At 36.4% G+C, this 24,179-nt stretch overlaps 4 protein-coding genes across 5 annotated transcripts; 1 reads left to right on the forward strand and 3 right to left on the reverse strand.

Annotated features, from left to right (window-relative positions):
- Positions 1-197: 197 nt before the first annotated feature.
- Positions 198-3,758, reverse strand: LOC143346765 (uncharacterized). The gene is made up of 6 exons (XM_076775230.1): positions 3,519-3,758; positions 2,207-2,353; positions 1,914-2,111; positions 1,437-1,826; positions 397-678; positions 198-337 (listed from the first exon to the last, which is right to left on the reverse strand). The coding sequence occupies exons 2-6, from the start codon at positions 2,285-2,287 to the stop codon at positions 224-226; spliced, it is 1,065 nt and encodes a 354-aa protein (XP_076631345.1). The 5' UTR covers positions 2,288-2,353; positions 3,519-3,758; the 3' UTR covers positions 198-223.
- Positions 3,759-10,090: 6,332 nt separating this feature from the next.
- LOC143351446 (uncharacterized) lies at positions 10,091-20,510 on the forward strand. Of its 2 annotated transcripts, none has more exons than XM_076782935.1 (2): positions 10,091-10,676; positions 19,141-20,510. In XM_076782935.1, the coding sequence occupies exons 1-2, from the start codon at positions 10,606-10,608 to the stop codon at positions 20,327-20,329; spliced, it is 1,260 nt and encodes a 419-aa protein (XP_076639050.1). In that variant the 5' UTR covers positions 10,091-10,605; the 3' UTR covers positions 20,330-20,510. The 2 variants fall into 2 exon arrangements, with proteins under 2 accessions (XP_076639050.1, XP_076639051.1); XM_076782936.1 differs by lacking the exon at positions 10,091-10,676 and adding an exon at positions 14,407-15,910.
- Positions 11,853-15,366, reverse strand: LOC143347157 (uncharacterized). The gene is made up of 6 exons (XM_076776098.1): positions 15,363-15,366; positions 15,243-15,301; positions 14,861-15,031; positions 14,462-14,665; positions 13,255-13,541; positions 11,853-11,999 (listed from the first exon to the last, which is right to left on the reverse strand). The coding sequence occupies exons 1-6, from the start codon at positions 15,364-15,366 to the stop codon at positions 11,984-11,986; spliced, it is 741 nt and encodes a 246-aa protein (XP_076632213.1). The 3' UTR covers positions 11,853-11,983.
- A 227-nt stretch (positions 20,511-20,737) lies between the features above and the next one.
- Positions 20,738-23,901, reverse strand: LOC143347758 (putative cytochrome P450 6a14). The gene is made up of 6 exons (XM_076777245.1): positions 23,511-23,901; positions 22,920-23,289; positions 22,365-22,702; positions 22,007-22,240; positions 21,676-21,927; positions 20,738-21,614 (listed from the first exon to the last, which is right to left on the reverse strand). Exons 1-6 carry the CDS (start codon positions 23,692-23,694, stop codon positions 21,451-21,453), a joined length of 1,542 nt encoding a protein of 513 aa, XP_076633360.1. The 5' UTR covers positions 23,695-23,901; the 3' UTR covers positions 20,738-21,450.
- Positions 23,902-24,179: the final 278 nt, after the last annotated feature.

A 24,179-nucleotide genomic window follows, 5' to 3' on the forward strand; every position in this document is an offset into this window, starting at 1 on the left:
AACGCTATTTTGCAGACATTCGTATTTAACGGACACATCCTTGTTCCTATTAGTCCAACTCGAGGTTTTACTACACAGTACTAATATCTTTCTCTCTGCGACGTCGATAAATTTTAAACAAAAATTAAATACTAGCCACTATAGAATAGATATATATTAAAATTGATTACCTACTAGCGTAATTTTTACAACGTCGATACAATTTAATAATTTATTGTATTTATCATTTGCATTGCACCGTATTCCACCATTCGCAGCGCTTTTTAACATCGCTGAACGCAGTGCCTACAGGACAAAGCGAAGAAGTTCTTGACCAACCAGCGCAGTTGTGGAAAACCTGAAAGTAAATGACGTTAACGTACAGAAGTGTCAATACTTAATGACATATTTACTTACTTGGCAATTGGTATCAAGGTCGGCAAACATACCCCTCCTGCCATTGCATGCGAAACTGGTTTCCGGTATACTAGTTAGATTCGTGTAACGAGACACCGTGTTGTCGACGTGAAATCTGACATTTTGATAAGACGTTGCTCGTGAATTCATACCGTTGTTCCTCGATTCCTGCTTTTTAAATCGAGGAAAGACATTTTGATTTCTATCCGCAGAGAGGGTTTCAATGTGTCTAGAAGATCGTTCGTGGAACTTATTGAGAAATCCTTGGTAATCGGTTATGATCTGAAAGTAAAACACTGTGTGTTAGTTCGGTTTGAAATTATTTTCTAAGTTCAATCGTTTTTCCTCGATAACATATATTTCCATCCAAATCCAAAGGTGTCGAAGGACTGAGGTTTCTTGAAATTTTACATTACGTTTAGCTCTCGATAGTTATAAAAACATGTACGATATAATAATATACAAAAGATGAAGATCTCCCTAAACGGTTGGCGATGCGTTAACGCCTGCAACTGTGCAAAAGCTGATGAAAAAGCGAGCGCCACACTGCGAGACTTTTCTTTGTGAGAAAGAAACGCAGCTTGTTATTGGCGTTTTGCGTGTAATTTGCATACCGCGAGTGCAAGCGAGCGTGCAGTAGCAAGTGTATTCGCGAGTATACTTTCATTTGCGTCTCGAGTGCAGGACAACTAGATGACCTATCTTCTCACACTGGGTAATCCTAGAAAATTGCGGTTCGCTTAAACGAACTAGGTAAACTAGAATCTCGTGTGTCGACATGCATTTTTCTTGCGTAGCCTGTGGTTTTCTACTCACGATAGTTAACACAGATATATCATTTCATGTCTTCGTTGCCGGAGACTCGCTGCAAGGTCTTTTATCTTAAAAGACATTTTATTTAACGCGCGATTAATAATCGTACAATCATAGAAGTGTTACATTTAATGTTGCACCACCTTCCAAACGTTAGAATAATTGCTTGATGACCCAAGGATTGTTAATCGCTGATAAAAATTTAAGAATATTTATATTAAACGAACCTGGTGAGAGTTGAAAAGAGCGATGTTGTTGACGAAGTAGTCGTTGTCCGGTTCGTAAACGGTATCCCAATCGTAATGAATGTTCCAGGTGGGTATATAAGTTTCTTCCAAGAGATCGGTGTTACCAGGAAGTACTAAAGGCGCTATGATAGGTTTGTATATTCCAGGCTTCGTAGGTAGCACTATGGGCGCGAATTGTCTGAAACTCGTGTAAGTTTGGAATTTTGGTAGCTCCCGATGCTTGTTGTTGACATAGTTGTTCGAGTATTTATGGCCATTGGACCGTGAATATGGTGCACGAATAACGTATGTCGTATCTATCGTTTTCGCATGATTGTACTGGAATCGTCCCTCCGGTGGCACGTATCGACCATCTGGCGTTAAGTACACCTTTAAAGTAGCATTTTTAATTTATATATATTATAATTGAAACATTTTTTCATTGTAAATCTTTACTTCTTAATTTCATCTACACACCTTTATTACTTCTGGCACTGTTTGAACGCGCTGAGAATGTTTATGTACATGTCGAGCATCTAACACTACGCCATCGGGTATCGTAATACCTTCCTTGTTTAATCGATTCAACGCCAAACGATCGGTTTTGAAAGCTTCTTCTGGTATTTTACCTCCCAGCGCTGGGAGTACCTGCTCCCTGAATATCTGTCGCTTTTGCTACGATAATGTAAAATTTAAAATTCTATTTTATTAACCACAATTGGAACCGAGTGCAATTTACTGGTATATATCATTTGTGTGTCATATTTCACCTTTTTTGCGTCGACGTATATTGTCAGAAATATGGCGATCAGTGTCAAGCAAAACCAATTTCCTATTCCAATTGTTTTCATCGTGACAGTTTTGTTGATCTCTTATACCAACGTGTGCAGGCTCATTCCTCCCATGCATTCGCTTCTCTAAAATATATATTTTAAATTTATATTACGTCTAATCACTTTATACTATTATGTCTTGTAAATAAAAATTACGAGTTTCTTTAGCTAAGCAATTGGTATACAAGAGAAGTGTATAAGTTGACGCGTCTTTGAAAGCTTTTAAATGCTGTTTTTGAGAAATAAATGATCGAAACAATGCAACGAAGTCATAGGTGATCGTTCAGACGACAATAATTGAGTCTTTTGCGCTATTGTCTATTTTAATTTGGATGTCAACAAATGTGATTTGATAATATTTAATGATCTGAATTGTGTAACTTGAATGATTTCTATTTGGTAATAAACGTCAAACGTCTGTGTATCCGGTATTTGTTATTGGAACATTCGCTTCGTGCAATCTCACAGCTTTGTTCTAATTACATCTCCTGAGCGAATCTGTTGCAATCCCTCCTCGGTGAAAGATAAGATTCTAATCCATTTGGTTCGCATGAGTCAATGTGAATCTTCTCTCCAATTCAATATTTGATAACGCTCAATAACACGCGGAATGTTGTTTTACAAAGTAGATTACACAATACATCTCATAATCACCACAGTAAAACAATCGAATAACTAAACAATAAATAAAAATAGAAATAGAATGGTTTTCTTTAAGAAATTAAAGAGGGAGTACTATTTGCATATGATATGCTGAATTCAACGTTTATCGTAATAGTAATCAAAACTTGAACTTTATGCTTTGATTTTAGAAATAATTACCAGGAAGGAAAGTTTTACATAAGCTCAGAGCAATATCCAATTGACCGGAACGAGGAAGGTGAAGAGAAGATTGCTTTTACTTCTAAACAGTGTGAGTGAAGATGGTACATGTGAGTATTGCAGTCACATTTATGCAATGTATGATTTTAGAGAAATTCTCTTTCATAATTTTCTCGAAGAGAAGCTGAATCTATATTGTATATGATTTAAATAAACGGTGCCACGTGTATTAATAATAAATAAGTATATATTATTAATCTCTAAATGTAATATTTTCACTCGTAAGCACTCAAAATTAAATATTCTTACAAACATGAGACATCAGAGTATAAAACGAACGAAAACCACTAATATAAATATTCCATCGAGTCTGTCACTATTATTAATACAAAACAAACTTAATGTCAAGTATGAAGTCGGTACAAACCAATGGAGGAAAGTGTCATTAAATTCTTGAAAATGCATTCACTCGTTTGTCTGTAGAAAAATATAGCACATGTAACAACACAATTCACAAAACTGTTTGGTAAAAAATGATACAGAAGAAAACCAAATATCACGATTTTTGAGTTCGATGACGTATTCGCGTAAATTTTAAGTGATTAATTAATGTATCATTCATGCATAACAACAATCGAAATGAGGACACCGAGTCAGGAAATTGAAGGGTGGTGAAGATGATACTGAACTCCTTGGTAAGAGTTCAGCTGGTGATATACCTGAGGAAACTGAAGCACGTGATTCGTGCTCAAAGCACTTTCACTATTAGACTAGGATACTCCTGCATCTTGTCCCTCTTCTTTTCCTTTTCCCTAATTTACTTCTTTCTTATGCTTACGACTATGAGAACTTTCAATGAATCGTGGGATATTATGGGTCAATGACAACCTATCGACTGATTTTTCAATTTAAAGCCAATTTTTCTTTCATAAAGTAAACTTGAAATTCGTTTACTTAAACGATGAAATCGATGCAATTTGAGCAGCGAGTAATACTCAAAATTAATTTCAGATTATTATGGAAGAATTACGTAATTTTTACAATTAAATTACGTAATTTTATCTCATGTTACGACGTATCTAGATGAAAGCCGATACCACTCTTTCATTCAACAAGATTTTTGAGTGGAATCAAATTTCTATTCTACAATTTATTGTACAAGTATAAACATTATGTTCTTAATTTTGATTTCATATTTTTACTATTGCTCTGAGGATATATTATTTAGTTACTGTGTTTCTATTATATAAAATACTGTAACGAATGATATTAGTATCAATTAACTCGCCTGTATGTCTCGTAAAATTCGTAATTAATAATTTCAAAAAAAAATTGTCGACTTGTTTTACATTTTCCCACGGTACAGCGATATTTTTGTTTGAGGTGTTACCTGAATGTGATACGCATATTTGATTTCGTAATGATCCGCAAAATAAGTACTCGATTATTCAGACAGGTTGATCCAGCTATCGGTAATTTTATATGGTAGCGAAGCGATCCATGATAACCAATAGCGTAACGCTTCTCCATTTAAGCGAACGATTGCTAACCGTTTTACACCCTACTAAATTAATATGTAAATTCTGTAATTGGAGTTATTAACATTACATAATTTGATAGTTGGATGGAAAGTAAGATGCATGAAATTTTACGTAAGCTATCCGCACCTAATAACACGCGATTTTAAAAGCTTGTCAAACGTAATCAAACAAGGAAAGAAAAAGCACGAAAAATTTTCTTATTTTTTTATTAAAAATACGACACGAGTAGCAGTCCAATTTATTGATAACATCAACGATATCTCGGAAAATGATCACCTGTCTTACGCTCGTGATCGTGTTGTAAACGAATCGTGATCTCTCAAACGTGAGATCGAATGCAATTCAGCACACACAGCATCTTACGAAACTCGAGCATCTACGCTTCTGGTATTTTTTCTTTTTTCAAGAATTATCCTGCTACCATTTGAATTATCTGTTCTGTACTTTCGAAACCCGTCCTTCGATGCTGAAAATTAATCGATATGTTGGTTACTAAACAATGCAACACGTAAGTATGCACTTTGGTTGCAAAACACAATGCATTTCTAGCCGTTACGACCTAGCAAAAATAACATTTGATAAATGTTTCCTAGAGCCTTCTCTTCCTTCTGATATTACGATTTTTAATAAATAATCAGCTTCTAACCCATGTGCAATATGTTGTTATTTACTATTATCTACTTAAAGACACCGAATAATTCGAGATTCTTGTTTCAGTTGTGCCTGACGTAATTAACAAGCTAGACTAATTAATTGAAAGTATTGAACTAGCATTTCCCATAGTTCTGTCTACATAATTACATTGCACAATCTGTGGCAAGCATTAGTCGAGCGATGCTATTAAACTGAGCGATCCTGGTGTAATACGGGCGTTGCGTTGCTCGTAGAATAGAATGAGATCGTTTTCGTCATCGACACCTTTGGCGTCTGCAAAGAAATGCGCCCAGGATGCATAGTTGAAGCTACATATCTTCGCTTCGTTTGTTACTTTCACACACTCGACGCAAACCACGTGTAATATTTCGATGTTTTCATGTTTCTACTTTTAAAATTTTTCACCGAAACCGGATACAACAAAACACAAACAAATGCAGCTTCAAAAAATCGTTTAAAAAATATCTTACTATTTCAATAACCCGTATGAATATAAAATTTCTACATTTTATGTATATTTTCCTTTGTTATACGCCTGATCTAATATTTCCAGAGACATGATTAAATAAATTACACGCGATTTTTATGGATCAATATAGATAAGAATGATTTAGATTTTCTTATAAAGATCAGATGGTCGAGACAGATATTCAAATTTACTATTGTTCCATGCTTCCACCGAGGGAACAACATAATTTAAAATATATTGTATTCTTCATTATGTAAGTAGTATTTAGAATTTTGTAAAACAGTTTAGCGTGATAATAATGGGTACTTTGTCTTATAACGTAACATGTTTTAGTCTTTTATCTATTGCAGAAATATAGATTATAATGTACTAAAGTCTTCAGCAAAGACGTTTACTAAATTAAACTAATCTTTCGCGCCTAGTTTCTTAAGAATCCTTTGTATCCCTGATATTTGATTAGAAACCGTGAAATGATTGTTATGGCAAACAATTTTAGCTTAAAGAATGAAGTTTACGCAGGAGGATGTTAAGAAGAAATCCGGATGTGATTCCATTGTGGATAAAGGTAAATAACGGAACCTTAAACGCATGGAGAACCGGAAACTGTTTAAGTTCTATTACTCAGTGTTTCTCAATCTTTTCTGATTCGTTTTCCTGCTACTACAGAAATATCTTTAACATTTTCTGAGAATAAAAGTTTTTAATTAAAGTAACACTTTCCATGGCTCGTTCAAAAGTTGTTTTCTCCTATTCTTTTTTACAATCTTCCACTTGTGGCTGCTAAGAAATATAGCGTAGCCAAAGAATCATATGACCCTGTTGAGAATCCCTGCCATTATTTCCGTCAATAAAAAAATTCGTGCAAGAACTGCGTTCAGTATACTCAATTTGGCGAAGAATTGCTACATTCTGGTGAAACCAGGAAGTACTTACACGTACAATCAAATGCACGATGAACGGAAAGATAGGCTGCATAAAAGGATACGTGTCTGTGAATTGTTGTTATCTCAATGCAATGACCGAAAGAAAAATATATCAGCTGTTAAATTAGGATTACAATTGTCTTTACTTCTGTATTAGGTATTGCTTATTCATTAGTCGTGCACCGGGAACTCCTTATTCCACTTTCGCATAAGTAATAGTAACATATATGTATTATTATTAATCGTACATACAGCATTACATAATAAATGAGTTAATAAATAGTCAAAATGATATCTATTAAATCGCCACTACCTTGATTCGTTTCTATTAGGAAACAGAATAGGTTTTTTAATATTACACCTTTACTCGACGATGGCGAGGATTAAACAATTATAAATGGAACTTAACATTGTTTAACATCACAACGTAATAATTTGAATAATGAAAGGGCCCATCAGTTTGCGTAAATATTAATTTTTCATGAAATAATTTGTCAGCTGATCAAACAGACGGCTGACATGGCTAATGCTGCTCTCCCCACTCTTCCGTCTTAGAGGAGACATATGTGACGCTGCCTTGACCAAAATTTCTCAGTCGCGTGGGGGACTCCGAGGAGGGTGGACATCCTGGTTACCTGCGAGTTCTGGGGTCATCCTTTGCTGACCAGGGGAACCAAGGAGGACCAAGGGGGACCACCACTGACCACCACTGACCACCACTGACCAATGGTGAGCTTGTGATGACCAATGGTACCCACTTGCTGACCAGTTGTGAGTAATGTTTAAATTTGTCTCCCCCCTCTCTTATTTTGCTGATCTCAGATTTACTCGTTTATTTCTGACCATCGTTTAACGAAAAATTGATTTTGTTCAATTTATACATGTGAGTTTCGTTGCTATTAATGTTTCCTCCCTTCTTATTCGTTGGTTATTTTTATTCTTTTATTATTTCGACAATCTTTGTACTAGTTGAGGTATATGTGGCTTTGAAATAAAATAGTTTCGAATGTAATATTTTCTTCGATCATTTGCTATTTTCTGTTCTTCGATTGTTCCTTGAACTCTTATCTGTTTTCTGCTCTTCAACTGTTTCTTGAACTCGGATCTGTTTTCTGACTCATATCTGTTTTCTGCTCTCCAACTGTTTCTTGAACTCGGATCTGTTTTCTGAATCGTATCTGTTTTCAATTGTTTCTTGAACTCGGATCTGTCTTTAACATGAACTAATGTTGGGAGAAGGCATATCAAATATTGCTTTTGCATTTTGATATTCCATATAATTCCTTAACTCTTCAGCTAATTATAATTTTTATTTTGACGTTATTTGTGAAATTCTTATTCTAGAATAAGATCTATAATATCATAAATCATTTAATTTATTGACATTCCCACTTTCATAGCATGTGCCAATTTTGTAAATTTCTTTAGGTATGAATATTTCTAAATTTCGTAGGTTGACCAACTTATAGATTGTGTTTATCCAATTTTCTTTAATATGTTACTAATATAAGTATCAGTTTTTGTTTCAGCTCGCATCTATTATAGATCAATTGCAAGGGCATCGAAGGGAGACGCCACAACCGCCGAGGGATTCATCCGTCGAGGGACTTTTAATTTTAAGTCAATTAGACATAAGCATCGTCGCGAATGTTAAAACTAACGTCGAAGGTTTCTCTATTGTACCTACCTCCGCGTCCTACCAAGCAATTATTAAACAAGTAGCTTCTCTCAATTCGTTCTCTCGTTTCTCGCTTCGATCACCGCTGTTTCGTTGAATGAAACATGTGATCGGCCGTCCAGTTGGTCCCAAAGATCTAATCGCCTTCCCTTGGTAGCTCGATTGAGGGAAAATGTTTCTTCGCTGGAAGGTGTGGAGTTTCCGTATCCTGCGGAAACGCACACCTTCCAGCGGAAGTCGTTCTTGTCTCAGGTACTCTCTCTTTGTCAGACAACCTAAGTCGGGTCCTTCGGGCTCCCGGCGGGTTGCGTTGGAGAAATGGAGACCTCGATTCAGGAATGCAGCATCCGTTTTCCTATAGAGATCGAGTTAGCAACGGCAGTAGATTCGATCCAAAGATCCACTGTACGGTTCAGCATCGCGTCGCGTCGCGTCTCCCATAATTTAGCTTCACCCCTTTTTAAACAAAATAATTGCTTGGTACCACTAATTTAGAAGATAGAAGATAGGAGCCTCGTTTTTTCCTGTCTTCTGAATTTTAGTTTCACCTCCGTTAGCTTAAACTTCGACGTTAATTTTAAGTCTCTAGTTTATCTGCGTGCCCTGCCAAGTAATTATTTAACAAGTAGCTTCCCTCAACTCGTTCTCTCGTTTCTTGCTTCGATCACCGCTGTTTCGTTGAATGAAACATGTGATCGGCCGTCCAGTTGGTCCCAAAGATCTAATCGCCTTCCCTTGGTAGCTCGATTGAGGGAAAATGTTTCTTCGCTGGAAGGTGTGGAGTTTCCGTATTCTGCGGAAACGCACACCTTCCAGCGGAAGTCGTTCTTGTCTCAGGTACTCTCTCTTTGTCAGACAGCCTAAGTCGGGTCCTTCGGGCTCCCGGCGGGTTGCGTTGGAGAAATGGAGACCTCGATTCAGGAATGCAGCATCCGTTTTCCTATAGAGATCCAGTTAGCAACGGCAGTAGATTCGATCCAAAGATCCACTGTACGGTTGAGCATCGCGTCGCGTCGCGTCTCTCACAATTTAGCTTCATCCCTCTTTCTAAACAAAATAATTACTTGGCACAACTAAACTAAGAATATAAAAGGGAGATAGATGGAACTTGGATTCCATCTATCTCCCTTTGGGTCTCCACTCGCAGCAACCTCCACGTGGTGAGACCTGGTAATCGGTGTTACCCACGATAGAAAAGTTCTTCTTCGTGGGTAACACCGAGCTAATGGCTGCGAATTTAGAATTGTTTCTTAAGATATAAGAGAAAATTATGGTGCCTAAAGTTTTGTAAGATCTAAGAGTGTATAGGCCTTGAATACTTTAACGAAATTAATAGATTATTTTTAGAAGGGAACATTCCAAAGTGTCGATCATAGTAGCTATCGTCAGAGTGAATCATTTCAAAACTATACAGAATCTTGTGCCCCAAATGCTATGGATTTAAAAGTTGGTCTGATTTTCTTGCATTAACTATTTTAAATCATTTTTAGCAAATGTAGTAAGGTCTTTCTTTCCTTACACTGTGTACAGAGTTCCTATTATTAACAATTTTATCCAATATATTTATATCTTATATATCCATCTGGATATTTATATATCCAATATATTTATCCAATACTTAACGTTTTATCCAAATAGAAAAGAAACTATTTTAAATTCGCAGCCATTAGCTCGGTGTTACCCACGAAGAACTTTTCATCGTGGGTAACACCGATTACCAGGTCTCACCGCGAGGAGGTTGCTGCGACTGGAGACCCGAAAGAAGATAGATGGAATCTAAGATCCATCGATCTCCCTTTCACATTCTTATAATCAAGATTGCTAAACTAAGGATATAAAAGGGATCAGAGATCCCTCGATCTCCTCGTTTAGTTCTGCCAAACAATTATTTAATCAAAGAAAACGAGCCAAAATTGGATGATACGCGTTTATAAATAATTTGTATTCATAAGTAATATATCTTTTTATTAATAATAATAACTGAAAACGTTATTTAATCCCACATGTTGGAGGCGCCATCTAGCCTCGAAGAGAATGGATTGTTTTTTAGCAAACTTGAACGTTCTGCCGTAGGTGGCGATGCAGTCCTTCGTACAGCAGTGCATTCTTTTTTATTATAAAAATGAGCTTTGAATTTAGTTTATTAAAGTGGACCGACGTGTATAATATCAAGTTAATGCGATGTGAAAGTATGAATACGTGTTATAGTGTTGGAAAACAGAACTTGGCGGTATCTTCTAACGGCAGGAATGAAAACTATTCTTGACAAACTTGGGCATCTTGCCGATGTGGGTGAAGCTTTTATGAACAAGTTAAATCGGTGAGTGAAAATACAAGATTAAGAATTTTATTCGTATAATAATTAACACTTGAATTGAAAATCTGCCGAATTCGATCTTGCAAGTTCCTATTGTAGTTATATAAATGCAATACAATACAATGCATAGTCTATCCTATACCTCGTCTGTGGTTACACAGAAATGCTAAGAGGTATTTTAGGCAGCATTTGTTCCTGCCATTTTAGACGAATACTCATGCCCTTCGTTGATATCTAATGTCAATATCCTGTTCAGATGTATGAATCGACGGTTCATAACCTCTTGCCTACCAAAGGACCCCTGTAAATAATTTTTTCTTGTCGCGTTTAGACGAATTTTAATTTGTGACAAAGATTCCAATAATTAAGTCCTTTCGAGTATTATTTCGCGGATCAGTAAATACTAAACGTGATCTACTCTTGGTCCATTGACTATAAGTTAAGAAACACTGATCTAAGTACTTGAAATCATGATCCGTAAGAAATAAATATGGTGAACACGATGAATGCTGTAGGGTCTCATGGTTTAAATAGTTAAACATGAAAATGATATAAAATCTTTTATTATTATGTAACAGAACAAGTTTCTTGTTTGCTTGCTTTGAAAAATATTCATGTTTCTTAGTGTCCGAATACTCTCGTGTTATAGTGCATATAATATTGAAAATGTTGAATTCGTTTCGTCGAAATGTAACCAGTTTGAGGTAGCATTAGTTTCGTATAGTCACCGTGTAAATGCGTCATTGCACGGTGTTCTAGAAAGGCTCTTGTTTACCGAAGCGTGACGTCGCGTTTGTGTTAGTAAGTCACGATTTCAATGTAAATGTCAGTGAACGTGACTAAAACGTACTATTGATAAAAGATCATTGACGTAATAACGCTCAACGAAACGATTGAAAGTAAAAAGCAGTTTAAGAAAAGCTTCTGAAAATTATACAATATATTACACCCATTATCCGAAGCTACCTGTACTAAAAGTTTAGAAACATTCTTTATTTCTCAATTACACGCATTATCTAATCTTCACTATTTTATTACTAATCAGACAATTTTTAGAATCGCTCAAATAGGTTTTAAGCCAATAAGTGGACTAGTTTGTTACTAGATTCTTACTAGAAATCTTACGACAGCAAATCTGGAATTCTAAACTCGACCTGCAAATCTCAACAATTATTTAGAGTATGTATTTTATTTAGTTCCCAGTTACAAGGTTTCAGTACACATTTATTTATGCCTAATTAATCGACGTAATTAAATATATCTAGTTCCTTAAATCCTTCTAGAATCGTTGGTTTCGGTCGTTTCCATTTCTAGTCATGAACACACCTGTATATAAAATAGAAAATATAAATTACCCAAACGATCAAACCGTTAATGAAATAAGGGAACTTGTACATCTTTCTATCATGCGTATGCAACATTATATCCGTTTAACACGTTCCGCGTCGAACTGATTTTTGGTTACTTTCCATTCAAGCTGCGTGGGTCGTACACGCCCACGCTTTCACGCTTAATAGTCTTGTTTCTTACGTATGCCTTACAATATTTATAATAATCCAAAATCCATAATTGAACATTTACTCTATTACGCTTATCCGTGCATAATATTTTTTTAATAATGTTCGAATTAATTCAAAATTAAATATTTTATGTTTTCCAAACCAAATAGTTTTGGCAGACCTTCGTTTGAAACTCCTCAATATTTTTGATAGGACCCATTGAAATCTCAGACACAGATTTGATCGACAAAAACTTTAACCAAAAACATTTTTCATTTACAACAATTTTGACGAGAGTATTAATCGAAAGTGACATTGACCGACAACGTCAGACGACTACGTAACTCGGAGTAATAAAAGATTCATTGATTTTTCTATTTTCCCTTCCTGTAGTAGATAGAAATATTAATCTACGGAGAAAGTGTAATTAAACAAAATATATTTATATACTTATACGTCTATTATTATTATAAATTTAAAATAAAATAAAAAAATTAATGAATATTTGATTATGCTGTTGTCGGTCAATGTCACTGTTATCAGTTAACACGCTGGTCAATTAAAATTGTTGTCAATGAAAATCGTATACCACAATTATCTAAAATGTCATTTGATAAATTGATCCATAGTTAAATGTACATACAAGTGATGTATTTGAAAAAAAAATTTTCCCAAAACACGGAACCCCGTATGAACAAATTTTATTCCAAATTTTCGATTCGGCTTTGCATGAAGAATCGTCTATTATTCCCGCCACACCCTGTATATAAATCATGCATTTACAGCGGCACGATACCTGTGCGAAGTTTGAGAAAAAACAAAATCGGAAGAAATGATCGTCACGCCGCGTGGGTGGTACACGCCCACCGCTACGATAAATACGTGTTATTCAGATGTCGATACACGACTTTTCAACAACATTTTAACAAACTTTTCGTTCCACAATGAAAATTTCTCGAACGGAAAATTGAACCGTGAATCGTATGCAACACAGAACGTGTTAAACCGAACATCGTAGCTAATCCAATGTAACCTATGAATTTCTAATTTGAGAAAATTTAGTAGGGGAACTAGTCCATTACCGTTTCATGACTCTCATCCTCCTAAAGTTTTCCAATCGTCTTTTGTTCCTGCTAGCATTGGCTTTCGCTTCAGACGCGGCAGCATTCGCTTTGGCGGCTGCTCGATTCGTGTTCGACAGTTCTTGTCTGGCCAGTTTTAACTGATTCGACAATTCCTCGACCCGCCTCTTTGCCGCGTCTAACAATTCCTCTTTCTCCCGCATAGATTTTTGAGCTCCATTCGCGGCAGCTTGAGCATTCGCCGCGTTCGCTTTAGCCGTTTGTATCGCGTGCGTTAGTGTCTTTAACTGCATTAAAACCAAGGGAATAGAAAAGTAAAGCGACCGACAAATGCTGTGAGAAATTATTGCACCGTCGTCTATGACGTCATGCGTTACGCACAACAATAATATAATGATTCATGAGAGAGACGGAGGTTCCTTAGCGAGAGTTAATTCTGCATAAAGCACTATTCAGTACACGCAGTGGCTAACGAAAGTATTCCAACGCCAGGATCTATGATTTTTAGCTAGCGATCGGATCGACACCGTACACGACTTTATTTCAAACTGAAACAGTTCATTCGCAAGTTGAAATTTCGAGGAAAATGAATTCTAGGTTATGTAGTTATGGAACAAGTTTTAGGTTATATAGTTTTCATTAATATATGAGTGACAAGATCTGCCACCATGGAACCAGAAAAATTAATCTCAAGTTGAAGTGTCTAGGGAAATAAATTTGGATAGGATTTGTGAGTGTTAACAAGATTATGAAAATAAGTACTGAAACAAATTATAAGTTAGGGATTTTCCTAGTTATTATAACTAGGGAAATAAATTTGGATAGGATTTATGAGTGTTAACAAGGTTACGGAAATAAGCACTGAAACAAATATTAAGTTATGTAGTTCACAATTCTAAAATCAAAGTTTTGATCTGGCAATCAGCGTGTTAATAAAATGATAGATAATTGTGAAAAAGGTGTCACTGGTAGGTAAAGGTATTTCTCTTTATATCGTGCGCTGAAAATCGTAAATCTAAGCGTTCGAATCCTTTTGTTAGGCATTGTACTTTCCAACACTGCGTCACATCTGTGGTTTTTAGTCCGACACAACCTTCCTCCTCACGGGGAGTGGGGGTATCCTATAAGGATTTTCCACGCGTTAAAAAAAAGTTCATGCAATGGAACGTTTTATTATATTCCAAATTATTCAGCCGAATTATATCACCTGATCTTGCGATTGGCGCGCTGCTTGCATGGCGGCGTTTACGTTGCTTTGCTCCCGTTCCAAAGACGAGGATTCTTCTTGAACTACCGATTGAGCCTCCTTTACTTCTTCCTGTAATTGCTGTACAATCATCTTCTTCGCCGCGAGAGCTTCTTCGGCAGCTTTTGCAGCCTGTATAGCTTTTTCAGCGAGCTGTGTCTTTACCTGTACGACGGAGTACATTAATAGAATTTCTTTTAAGAAAACTCGATTGATATTTTTTAACAGCGGTGGATCTAAAAAAGCTCAAAAGATGAGGTAGGGAGGAGAGAATGTTTTAGAATTTTGTTTAAATTGTTAATAATCCCATCGACGTTTTTAAGTGAAGAATATGAACACATATGAAATAGAAATAAGTACTTGACGCGCGGCTTGCTGACCAGCAATATTCTGAGCATCAGAAGCGGCTTTAGCTTCTTGTGCAGCTTTCTGGGCGATTACGCTACTTCTTTCTGGAGTTTTCTTATCATTATTTGGTGTTCCATTTCGACAATTACGACCATTGTCGATGTAACGCACCTCCCTTTGATTCTACGAGAATATAAAAATATGATCGAGAAACTGGCGGACAAATATTATAATAGAATTTTTTAATAAACGTATAGTACAACGAAATACATAGATGACGAATGAGAATTCAATTCGGATGGTTGTAGGTTATTAAAAAGTTGTCCTTACGAAAAGATTATATGCGAAAATAACAATGACAGAAATGAATAATTAGACGCAACGTTAGACTTACCACATTAATTGGAATCTTATGAAACCTTCCGCAATCGAGATATTCGAACGTCAGTATTACTAAAAAGTTGCATTTGCTTGGTTAGAAAGGGAAAATTAATTAGTTTTTCAGTCTACGCACCCATATAAAGAATGTAGAAGAGGTGCATGCTGCAAGCGGTAGATTTAAGTAAACGCCGGATTGTAGCTCGTATGAACCATCATACGGCGAAAATATGAAAATTATTTTTAATCAGTATGGTGTTAGAATGCACGTTGACACGAAAAACGGATGAAGCACGGCTGTATCGAGCTTTGCGTATCGAGATGCTTGTGACTATAGAAATTAATTGATGTGGTTTAAATATTTGTTCTTAAATTTACTACCACACTGATTAATAAATTAATCGCACGTTATTATAATAATGTAATATTCTAATATCATAGCAATGATAGTTTACACATTTTTAATTTTTATTTCTTAAATTTTTTTAAAGCTGCTACGTAATAAATAAAAGTATCTGAAATCTGATAAACTGGGTTTACAAAAATATAAATAAAACGGTCTTTAAACTAATATCTTATACTATTAGAAAAAGGATAGCGGTCCGACCGTTATTTGCAATGTCCTCAACCCCTTCCGCAACCACCATCAGCTTAGACTAGAGCTATAAGAACTCCAATGGTCAAGTAAGTGGTATCAGTTCTTAGTTGTATCCTTGAGCAAAGACAACACCGATCCTTTATACGTTTCAACAGTTCTGCTATTCGTGAGTATTAACAATTCTTTCACTAAATTGTATTCCATTCACGAATTTTTAGGGATCAAAATAGAAAACGATTTACTTGCTAAACAAGATACACGTTAATTTCGTCAATTTCATAAATTACAATATGTGGTTTGTAGTCTAGAAAACTTTTTAACAAAGTGCTGTTGCCACGTCTAATAATCAATTCTGAAATCTATCGTATGCCATCGAACGTTCAAAACAGTTGTTTATTCTCGTAATTGATCGTTTGCAAAAGTGATTTTCATTTCGATTTATCGAATTATGCAAAATGTGGCCATAACAATACATTAGTTTTATGTTGTATATTGATTAAAAGTCGTGTGACCAGCATTTACGATCGGAGAATCGCTAAAAATACAACTTTTAATTTTTTTTTTTGTTTTTGACATAGAATTTTAAATCTCACTAGTACTTGGTGATAACACGGTAATAGAAATTTTTTAAGAAGCGCGTGTAATATATATTTTTTTTTATATAATATTAAACATGTATAGTTTTAGGTTTCATAATTTATATGTAGATATTTTCTATAACACTTGAATCTTTTGGAGTGCTCGTTAATTCATGTTTATTGTGCATTGATTAAATGTACCTACCATGTAATTCTTTTTTATTAACACTGTGTAACGATAAACGATTAATGATCGTAGTAGAATTTCTGTTCAAAGTGCCGGTATTGAGATTGGTATCTTGCTCGAGGGATCAAGCACAAAAATTCCTGTTAAATATACAATATACTTTCACTTACCCACAGTGTAGTGCAGTTTCTGTAGCGAACGTGAGAACAACTTTCAGAATAATATAGTACACCCTTCAATTTTCTGCGAAACATTGCTCCGCGTCGACCGTGCATTGCATAGAAACATTATTTGAAGTATGTGTTTTAATAACGTACATTACTAGATATCGAAGCTTTATAATTTTTAAATGTTTCTAATTTGTTACGATATTACGTTATTACTGTTTAAATAGAAAACACAATAATGATTTAGAATTTACGATAGTTGCTAAATTTAAAAAAAAGGCATTGCAAGATTGAATTATAGACAACCGTAGTACAAAAGAAAGTCAAATCTTTGACATATTCTCACAGTTTCAATAAATTTTCAACGATCTTTAGTAATTATAAATCAAACAAGCTCACTTTAATTCCAAGTATGTCAATTTTGAATAAGCCTGCATAACTGTTTCTACGAAAACATTTCTGTGCGACAATTACGTTCCTAGGAATGCGTTTCTTGCATGTACATTTACAACATAGTTTTTATTTCGGTATTTATGCCCCTTAAAAACATAGTACCAGTAGTTCGACCGTTCACATATTGCGCAAGAATAGATATTTAATATTGCCTCTGTTTTTTATTTGATGTTTTTTTAACCATAGTATACTGATTCAAGTCGACAAACTATCTTTCTAAATATTTCACGTTTCACTCCTAAGTTTTATACTGACGTTTATTAACAGTAATAAACAACAGAAGAGCATTTAGTGCGAGTGAAAATTGAGAAGCTGGAAATCGGTGAACTTTACGATTTTTTATTGCAGTGTTACGAACTAAACGGGAAATTACTAACAAAATTGTGTTTTAATAAATATCAATATCGATACGAGTAATGCATGATAATTAAGGTCATTAATCTCGTTAATTTGAAAATATTACTCTAAATTGCAAAGTCAGTGCTTTCTTTCTTACGATAGTCTTTTCAAAACACTCGTTTCTAACCAGCTGATCAAGTTTGAAAAACTAAATCGGGGAAAATGGAAAGATAAATCATTCGTACTAAACAAGCTGCCCTGCAGCATGTGTATATTACTGTTTACGTACAATCACACGTTCATGCAAATTGGTTCTGCCTCCAGTGGTTTAATTATGCATTTACATGCGCATGTTGCTTTCTAGAGCGCAACGAAACTGGACTTTTGGTTTTGAACCTTCGAGAATTGCAACAGAGTTACAACAGATGCCTGCAACGTGCGTCATAAATGCTTTACGTCAGACCGGAATTTCGTAAAAAGATACGCAATCAATAATTTTCAAAGTTTTTGTCGAAATTAACCCTGTTAGGCACAAGCTCTGTAATTAGTCGCTATTAATTTATTTGATTACGCAAATCGCGAGCTATGATATTTATAAAGCAATTTCTACCCAACATTTTCATTTCTCATATACATTTAATGGTGTAAATAAATATATCTTGGCCAAATATTACGAGCTATTTTTTCAAGAACTGAATAAAGACATTGATTTTACTTTTTATTATTTTATATCTTAATTAAATTTTTTTATTCGAATAGCTGGCTCAATTAAATTGGATTGCGCAACAAAAATAGAACGAATTTTATCTGTCTCGAATCTAAGAAGTATGTTTAGGGTAAAAAAGAGCAATTCTAATCGTAATAACCGTGGAGACAAGTTTTTTTCAACATGTCGCAAGAAGTGGTTAATAACTTCACAAACATGAGAGTGAATTCCATAGAAAATTGTGTGCTCCTTTGTGAAGCATGGATCTATATATTTGCAAAATTTCAAATGTCTACTATTGATACGTATTTTTGTACTTAATGATAAATATCGGCTGATAAATGACGCTTCGAGAGAAAGTATCCGCTTCAGGATCTTTCGATCAGATAAACAATGACGATATGCAGAAGAACACACACGAAGCTCTGACCTTGTCCTGCATACTTTGCTCATAAGCGATAGAAACCTTGTGCCTGATTTCCATCTACTGACCTATTTCTCTCGACTACTTACTTTAGATTTGCATGGATTCTAAATTTCATATCATTAATATCTTCTTCGGATCGAACGCAACTCTGAGGCAATACTATTACTGCAGTCTTTCGCCTACAATTCGGAATAAATCTTCCTACACTTTTGGGTAGAAACAGTAGTAATGTGCCTAATATTAAAGAAACATATTTACTCCTAAACTCTAGACTTGTGACACTAAATTCTACTACGATTTATCGTTTCTTTCGCTGTATCTCCTCTATACAGAGTAGAATGCACCTAACGTTGTAAAATAGTATAGGAAGTTTGTATTTTATAATTCGTTCTAACAGTTGTATCCGACGTTTTCCTAAACCGTGATAGAAATAGATACGTTGAAATTGTTTTTTCACAGAAACGAAAACATACAAACGATGAGGAAGCTCGTGCTAGTATTAGGATACGTATGTTTGGTGCACGCCGGCCAAACCAAAAAGCAGACGTACGACCAACAAGCGGACAGTTACGAGTACGAATATGCTCGTCAGGAACCAGCGCTAGGACTCGCTGACTCTCTGTCCTACCTGGACCCGGCTCCAGCCTTAGCCGCAGGTCCGGTTGGTCATGGTCGTGGCCACGCGCCTCGACCAGGCTTCAGCGTCGGTGGGCCTTTAGCTAACATCGCCAAAGGTGCAGCGGATCAAGCCCATACGCAACTCAACAACCAACAGTCAGCGGCTGGACAGGCCGCGTACGTAGCAAAGAACACATTGGCTCAGGCCGCTGCACAGTCGGCCGCCACCGCGGCTGCGGCTTTGGCCGGCAAGCAAATAGTCGTCCAAGGTTTGGAGCAACAATCGAGGGACGCCCACGTAGCAGTGGACGGTGAGAATCTGCAGTTGCAACAAGCGGAACGCGCCGCGTCCGCGGCGAGGACCACCGCCAAGCAAGCTATGCATCAATTGCAAGTGATCACAGCTGCTCTGAACGCGGCCCAAACGACGGTGGACCGTGCGTCGCAAGCTGCGGCTGAAGCCGCGGCCGAATTGGCGGCGCAAACCACCATGCTCGGCCAGGCTAAAGCAAGAGCGGAATCGGTCGACGAGCAGCTCACTGCCGCTCGCGTCGATTACGAGAGCACTCAATCCGCGGCTCAGAAAGCTGCCACCGCAGCTGCAGCTGCCCAGAACAACGCTGCAGCTGCGGCCGCACACGTGGCCGACAATGCCGGCGCTTCTGCACTATTGAGTCACGCGCCGGTGGACGTTCAACCGACCGTCAAACTCCCGGAAAACAGTCCCCTTAGACACCCTGCCGGTCTCGCTGTCGCTGGCCCTGGCCCAGGCCTGCTCCAAGGTCACGATGCTCTGCTCCCATCCGGCGCAGTTTACGAACCTGATGCTCTTCGCGGACCTGGACCCCTCCTGGAACCCGGTCATCTTCTTGGACCCGGCCCCGGCCCTGGTCTTCTTTCATCCGGCGCTCTTCACGACGCTGGTGGTCTTCGTGCAGCTAACGTACACGCTTTACAGCGCTCGGAATTGCTCAGTCTACCGAACTCTTTGCCCGTCGATAGTTACGATGTCAAAGGCTACCGTTACTAGGTACCTTTAGACTAGACACGCTTCAGTGGAATCTAGTTCTTCCCTTCTTTACCTGTCGCAAAAATAACGGAATGTTGCTATGTTCCATACACATATCAGACTGTAAAATAAAAAAAAGTTTAAACGTATTTCGATTCTTCCTTTTTGTCTGTCGCTCGAAACACGTGTCGTTAGAACGAAAATTATTTTCGTCGTCCGGAGATCGAAGCTTCTTTTTCCGGTATACCTGAAAATAATGTCTGTATTTTAGTCTTAAATAAATAATAATTTAAAATAAATTTTTAACTTTGGAAATTAAAGGGGCGTCGTCCCATGAATCGTATCGTTTTTCAAGTTTGATAATAATATTACTTACATTTATTTGTAATCGTTGCTGTATCGATCACCGTTTTCAATTACTTCCTTTCCTCGTGGTAATTCTATTATCCATTATGCGAATGCATTAATTATAAAACTTTGGTCTCAACTCTGCGGAGTAGAAGAGTTCTACGCCTATGAGAAAGAGGAAAGTAGGGGAAGGCGCGAACCGCCAGTTCGTCGCCCCTACCGTGGATCGTGACAACGAATCGATACGGAGCATCGATAATCGATTGCGTGTTCCCACGTGATAGGGTGGCTCCTCTGGCGGGAACACGTACGAAAGTTCCAGCGCGATAACCGAACAGGGAATCGATATAATCCTGATTAAAACTTCCACGAAAAGTATCGATGCGTGCGAAAACGTAGAATCGATAATCGATCGTAGAATGGGTGTGTCGGTGAAAGCGCAGCATGGAATGTCGTGGCCAGGCGCAAAGGTGCGGCTTATGCGAACATAAGCCGAACTCGGTAAATGGCGCCGCAACGGGGAAATCGCTTTGGGTTTCCGCGTAACTTTGCACTTGCCACTCATTGTCAGCCGTGTCATAATTGCTCGCGGCGTAATAGAGAATTAGGTGGCGAGCAATTATAACACTCTCCTATTTTTCTGTACTTTCAATTTGTAATGCATATAGAGTTACGATCGATTTTCCTTTTTAATCGTGATGTAACGGATGTAAAAAATTACACTAGTAAAATTAACACCTAATGCTCGACTGCTTTAGTAAATAAGGAGCTGGAAGTACAATTTAAGCGAATCATTACACTGGTTCGACGGTTAAATGTATACCTCCCTTCGCCATTAGTACAACAGTTCCAGTCTCAAACTCCAAATCGCTCGACGAATTCGGTGCAAGTTTTACTTTGTGCTTTTGCAGGGCGCTTATTATACCAACTTTAACTTGTATCAGTCCGAATCTTAATCCTGTAAGGGAACGACAGAAAGTTGTACTTTTATTTCTCGCTTAGAAGTTTAAAAACCGTACCAATGCATATCCTTGGCCCCTCCCCAAATGGTAGGTAAGAGTAGGGATGTCTAGCCTTGATATTTTCCTCAGAGAATCGTTCTGGATCAAACTTTTCCGGGTCTGGGTATATATTAGGATCCCAATGAAGCCCATAAACAGGTATTGCCACAGCTGTTCCTTCCGGTATACTAACATTGGTGCCATCCAGCTTTGTTTCTTTTGTACAAATACGATTTAGAACAGGAACTGGAGGATATTTCCTTAGAGTTTCTACGGAAGAGTACAAAGAGAGATGAATTATTTGTAATTAGATACTACGCTAACAATAGTACACTTCGTGTGTACAAACCAGAAACAACTTTATGGAGATAAGTCATATCATTCACGGCGTTGTACGTCAAATCGCCATGCTTTTCAATCGTCGTAAGAATCTCGTCACGCACTTTTTCCTGGATATCTTGATGCATTGCTAATTCATAGAGGCAGAAAGTGACAGTTGTCGAAGATGTTTCAAATCCAGCCAAGTAAAAAACGTAAGCCTGTGCTGAAGCTTCTATCATCGTTAATTTATTCTGCGTTGCTTCTAAAGCAATTAAATAAGAATGATAATAATTAAAATTAGTATTATTGACATTAGTTGCATATGCAATCTCAAGTTTTGTGATTTACTTATTACTTCAATGACTGTATGATAAACTGATCATTACGTGTAACGTTTGTGCCGTTTGCATTTTCATCCGCATCTAAATATCCGTTTTTCATCAATTGAATCAATAAATTCAAAAAATCTTTTCTGACAATGTTGTTGGCGTCTCTGTATTCTACCGTATCCTTAAACATTTTTGTAAAAAACTTGGTAACGCCTCGTTCAGTATATGGTATAGAAAATATCTCAAAGACTTGTGGAGCCCACAAAATAAGAGCATTCCAAAGAGGTTTCGGATCAAATATTCGTTTACCCCAATATCGAAATTCATTGTCCGGATTGTCAAAACTATTGCAAGTTATTCCAAATGCCACTGACATGATGATATCTACTGAATACCTATAATAAATATTTTAAACATTTTTCTTATAAAACCATGTTAAAAGAAATAACCGATTTACCATTGCGCGAATATTACGCGTCGAATTAATACCGGATTAATTCATATATTTGTTCGTATTCATTTAAATTATAATAAAAATTGATGTACGTATATTTAAAATAATAAAAACGGAGGAAAACGTCCAAGAATATTTTTTCTTGCTCGATCGTTTACCTCGCAAAAACGTCCTTCACGTCGATCGTTCCCTTTGATCGCGCTGTATCCTCTAGAAATTTCTCCAACGTGTCTCCCGTTTCTTTCAAAACCGGAAAAATTTGTTTAATTTTTCCTGACGTGAAAGTTGGCGTTAATTTAACTCTCAAATTTCTCCACTTCTTTCCCGGTAATTGAAACAGGTGGCCAGAAAGTGGGTCTATTTCTTCGTTACAATATATTCCGCGATCGTGAAAACTCGAAAACTCTTTTGCTAATACATCTCGAATTAAATCAAGATCGTTCACCATCAAAAACGGTTTATAGAGCATGTATAAACCAACAAGGCGGTGATTTTTGTACTGCAAATAAGCATCTTTGAAGAAATTTGCTAAAAAATAACAATTACTACGTAAGCAATATTAACGGGTGATTCGGTATAAAAAGTTAATAAAATAATGTTCGAGGGTTAGACTCCGACAATTCTTAATCACAAACTGAACTATTAAATTATTCGTATATAATTTTCAACTACTCCTTTTTCTTAATAGGAGATGAACGCGTCAATGTTGTGTAAATTACTTAATTTGCTTAAATTCATTAAATACTTGCCTAATGATGTTGTACCGATTACCAATGGCATCATATTTCCAGTAGGAAAAGTAGCTTTCATAGAAAAGATATCTTTTTTGCGCCAGAAATTAAAGACAAATAATTTGTAGTATATGTATAATCCAGCGATTATAAGAAACGCAATACTCAGAATTTCCGACATTAACCACGGTAACGTCAACATTGTATTTAATTATCTAATTTCGATAGAGATTTATATTAGTGAACACTTTTAACAATACACTAATTACTTTTCCACTAAATCATTTATTATTTCATTTCTTCGGTAAAAGAAATTCGATCACAGAATTAATTATTTACACGGTCCGTATTTTTTGTTTGAACCAATTTACAAAATATAATTTTTAAGACCCATAAGTAATATTCAAAAAAGGAACTTTGTCGCGTATGTTCAAACAGATAAAATTTATAAAAGCCGTATTATTCAAATCTCTAAAAAACTCACTTTGTTCGACTTACGTATGCAAAAATACTGAAACGTGAAACCTGTGATTCATGTATTATATAGCAATTTCTACTCTCGTTAATTCTAAAGAACCATAGGGTAGTATTTAAATATGTACGTCCGTTGGGCGCTGATTGTACGAGTGACACAATGCTATGTATTTTCTTATGATGCAGCAATTTTTACTAGCTTCTAGTAATTAT

Source organism: Colletes latitarsis, chromosome 2, assembly GCF_051014445.1.
Source record: "Colletes latitarsis isolate SP2378_abdomen chromosome 2, iyColLati1, whole genome shotgun sequence".
NCBI lineage: Eukaryota > Metazoa > Arthropoda > Insecta > Hymenoptera > Colletidae > Colletes > Colletes latitarsis.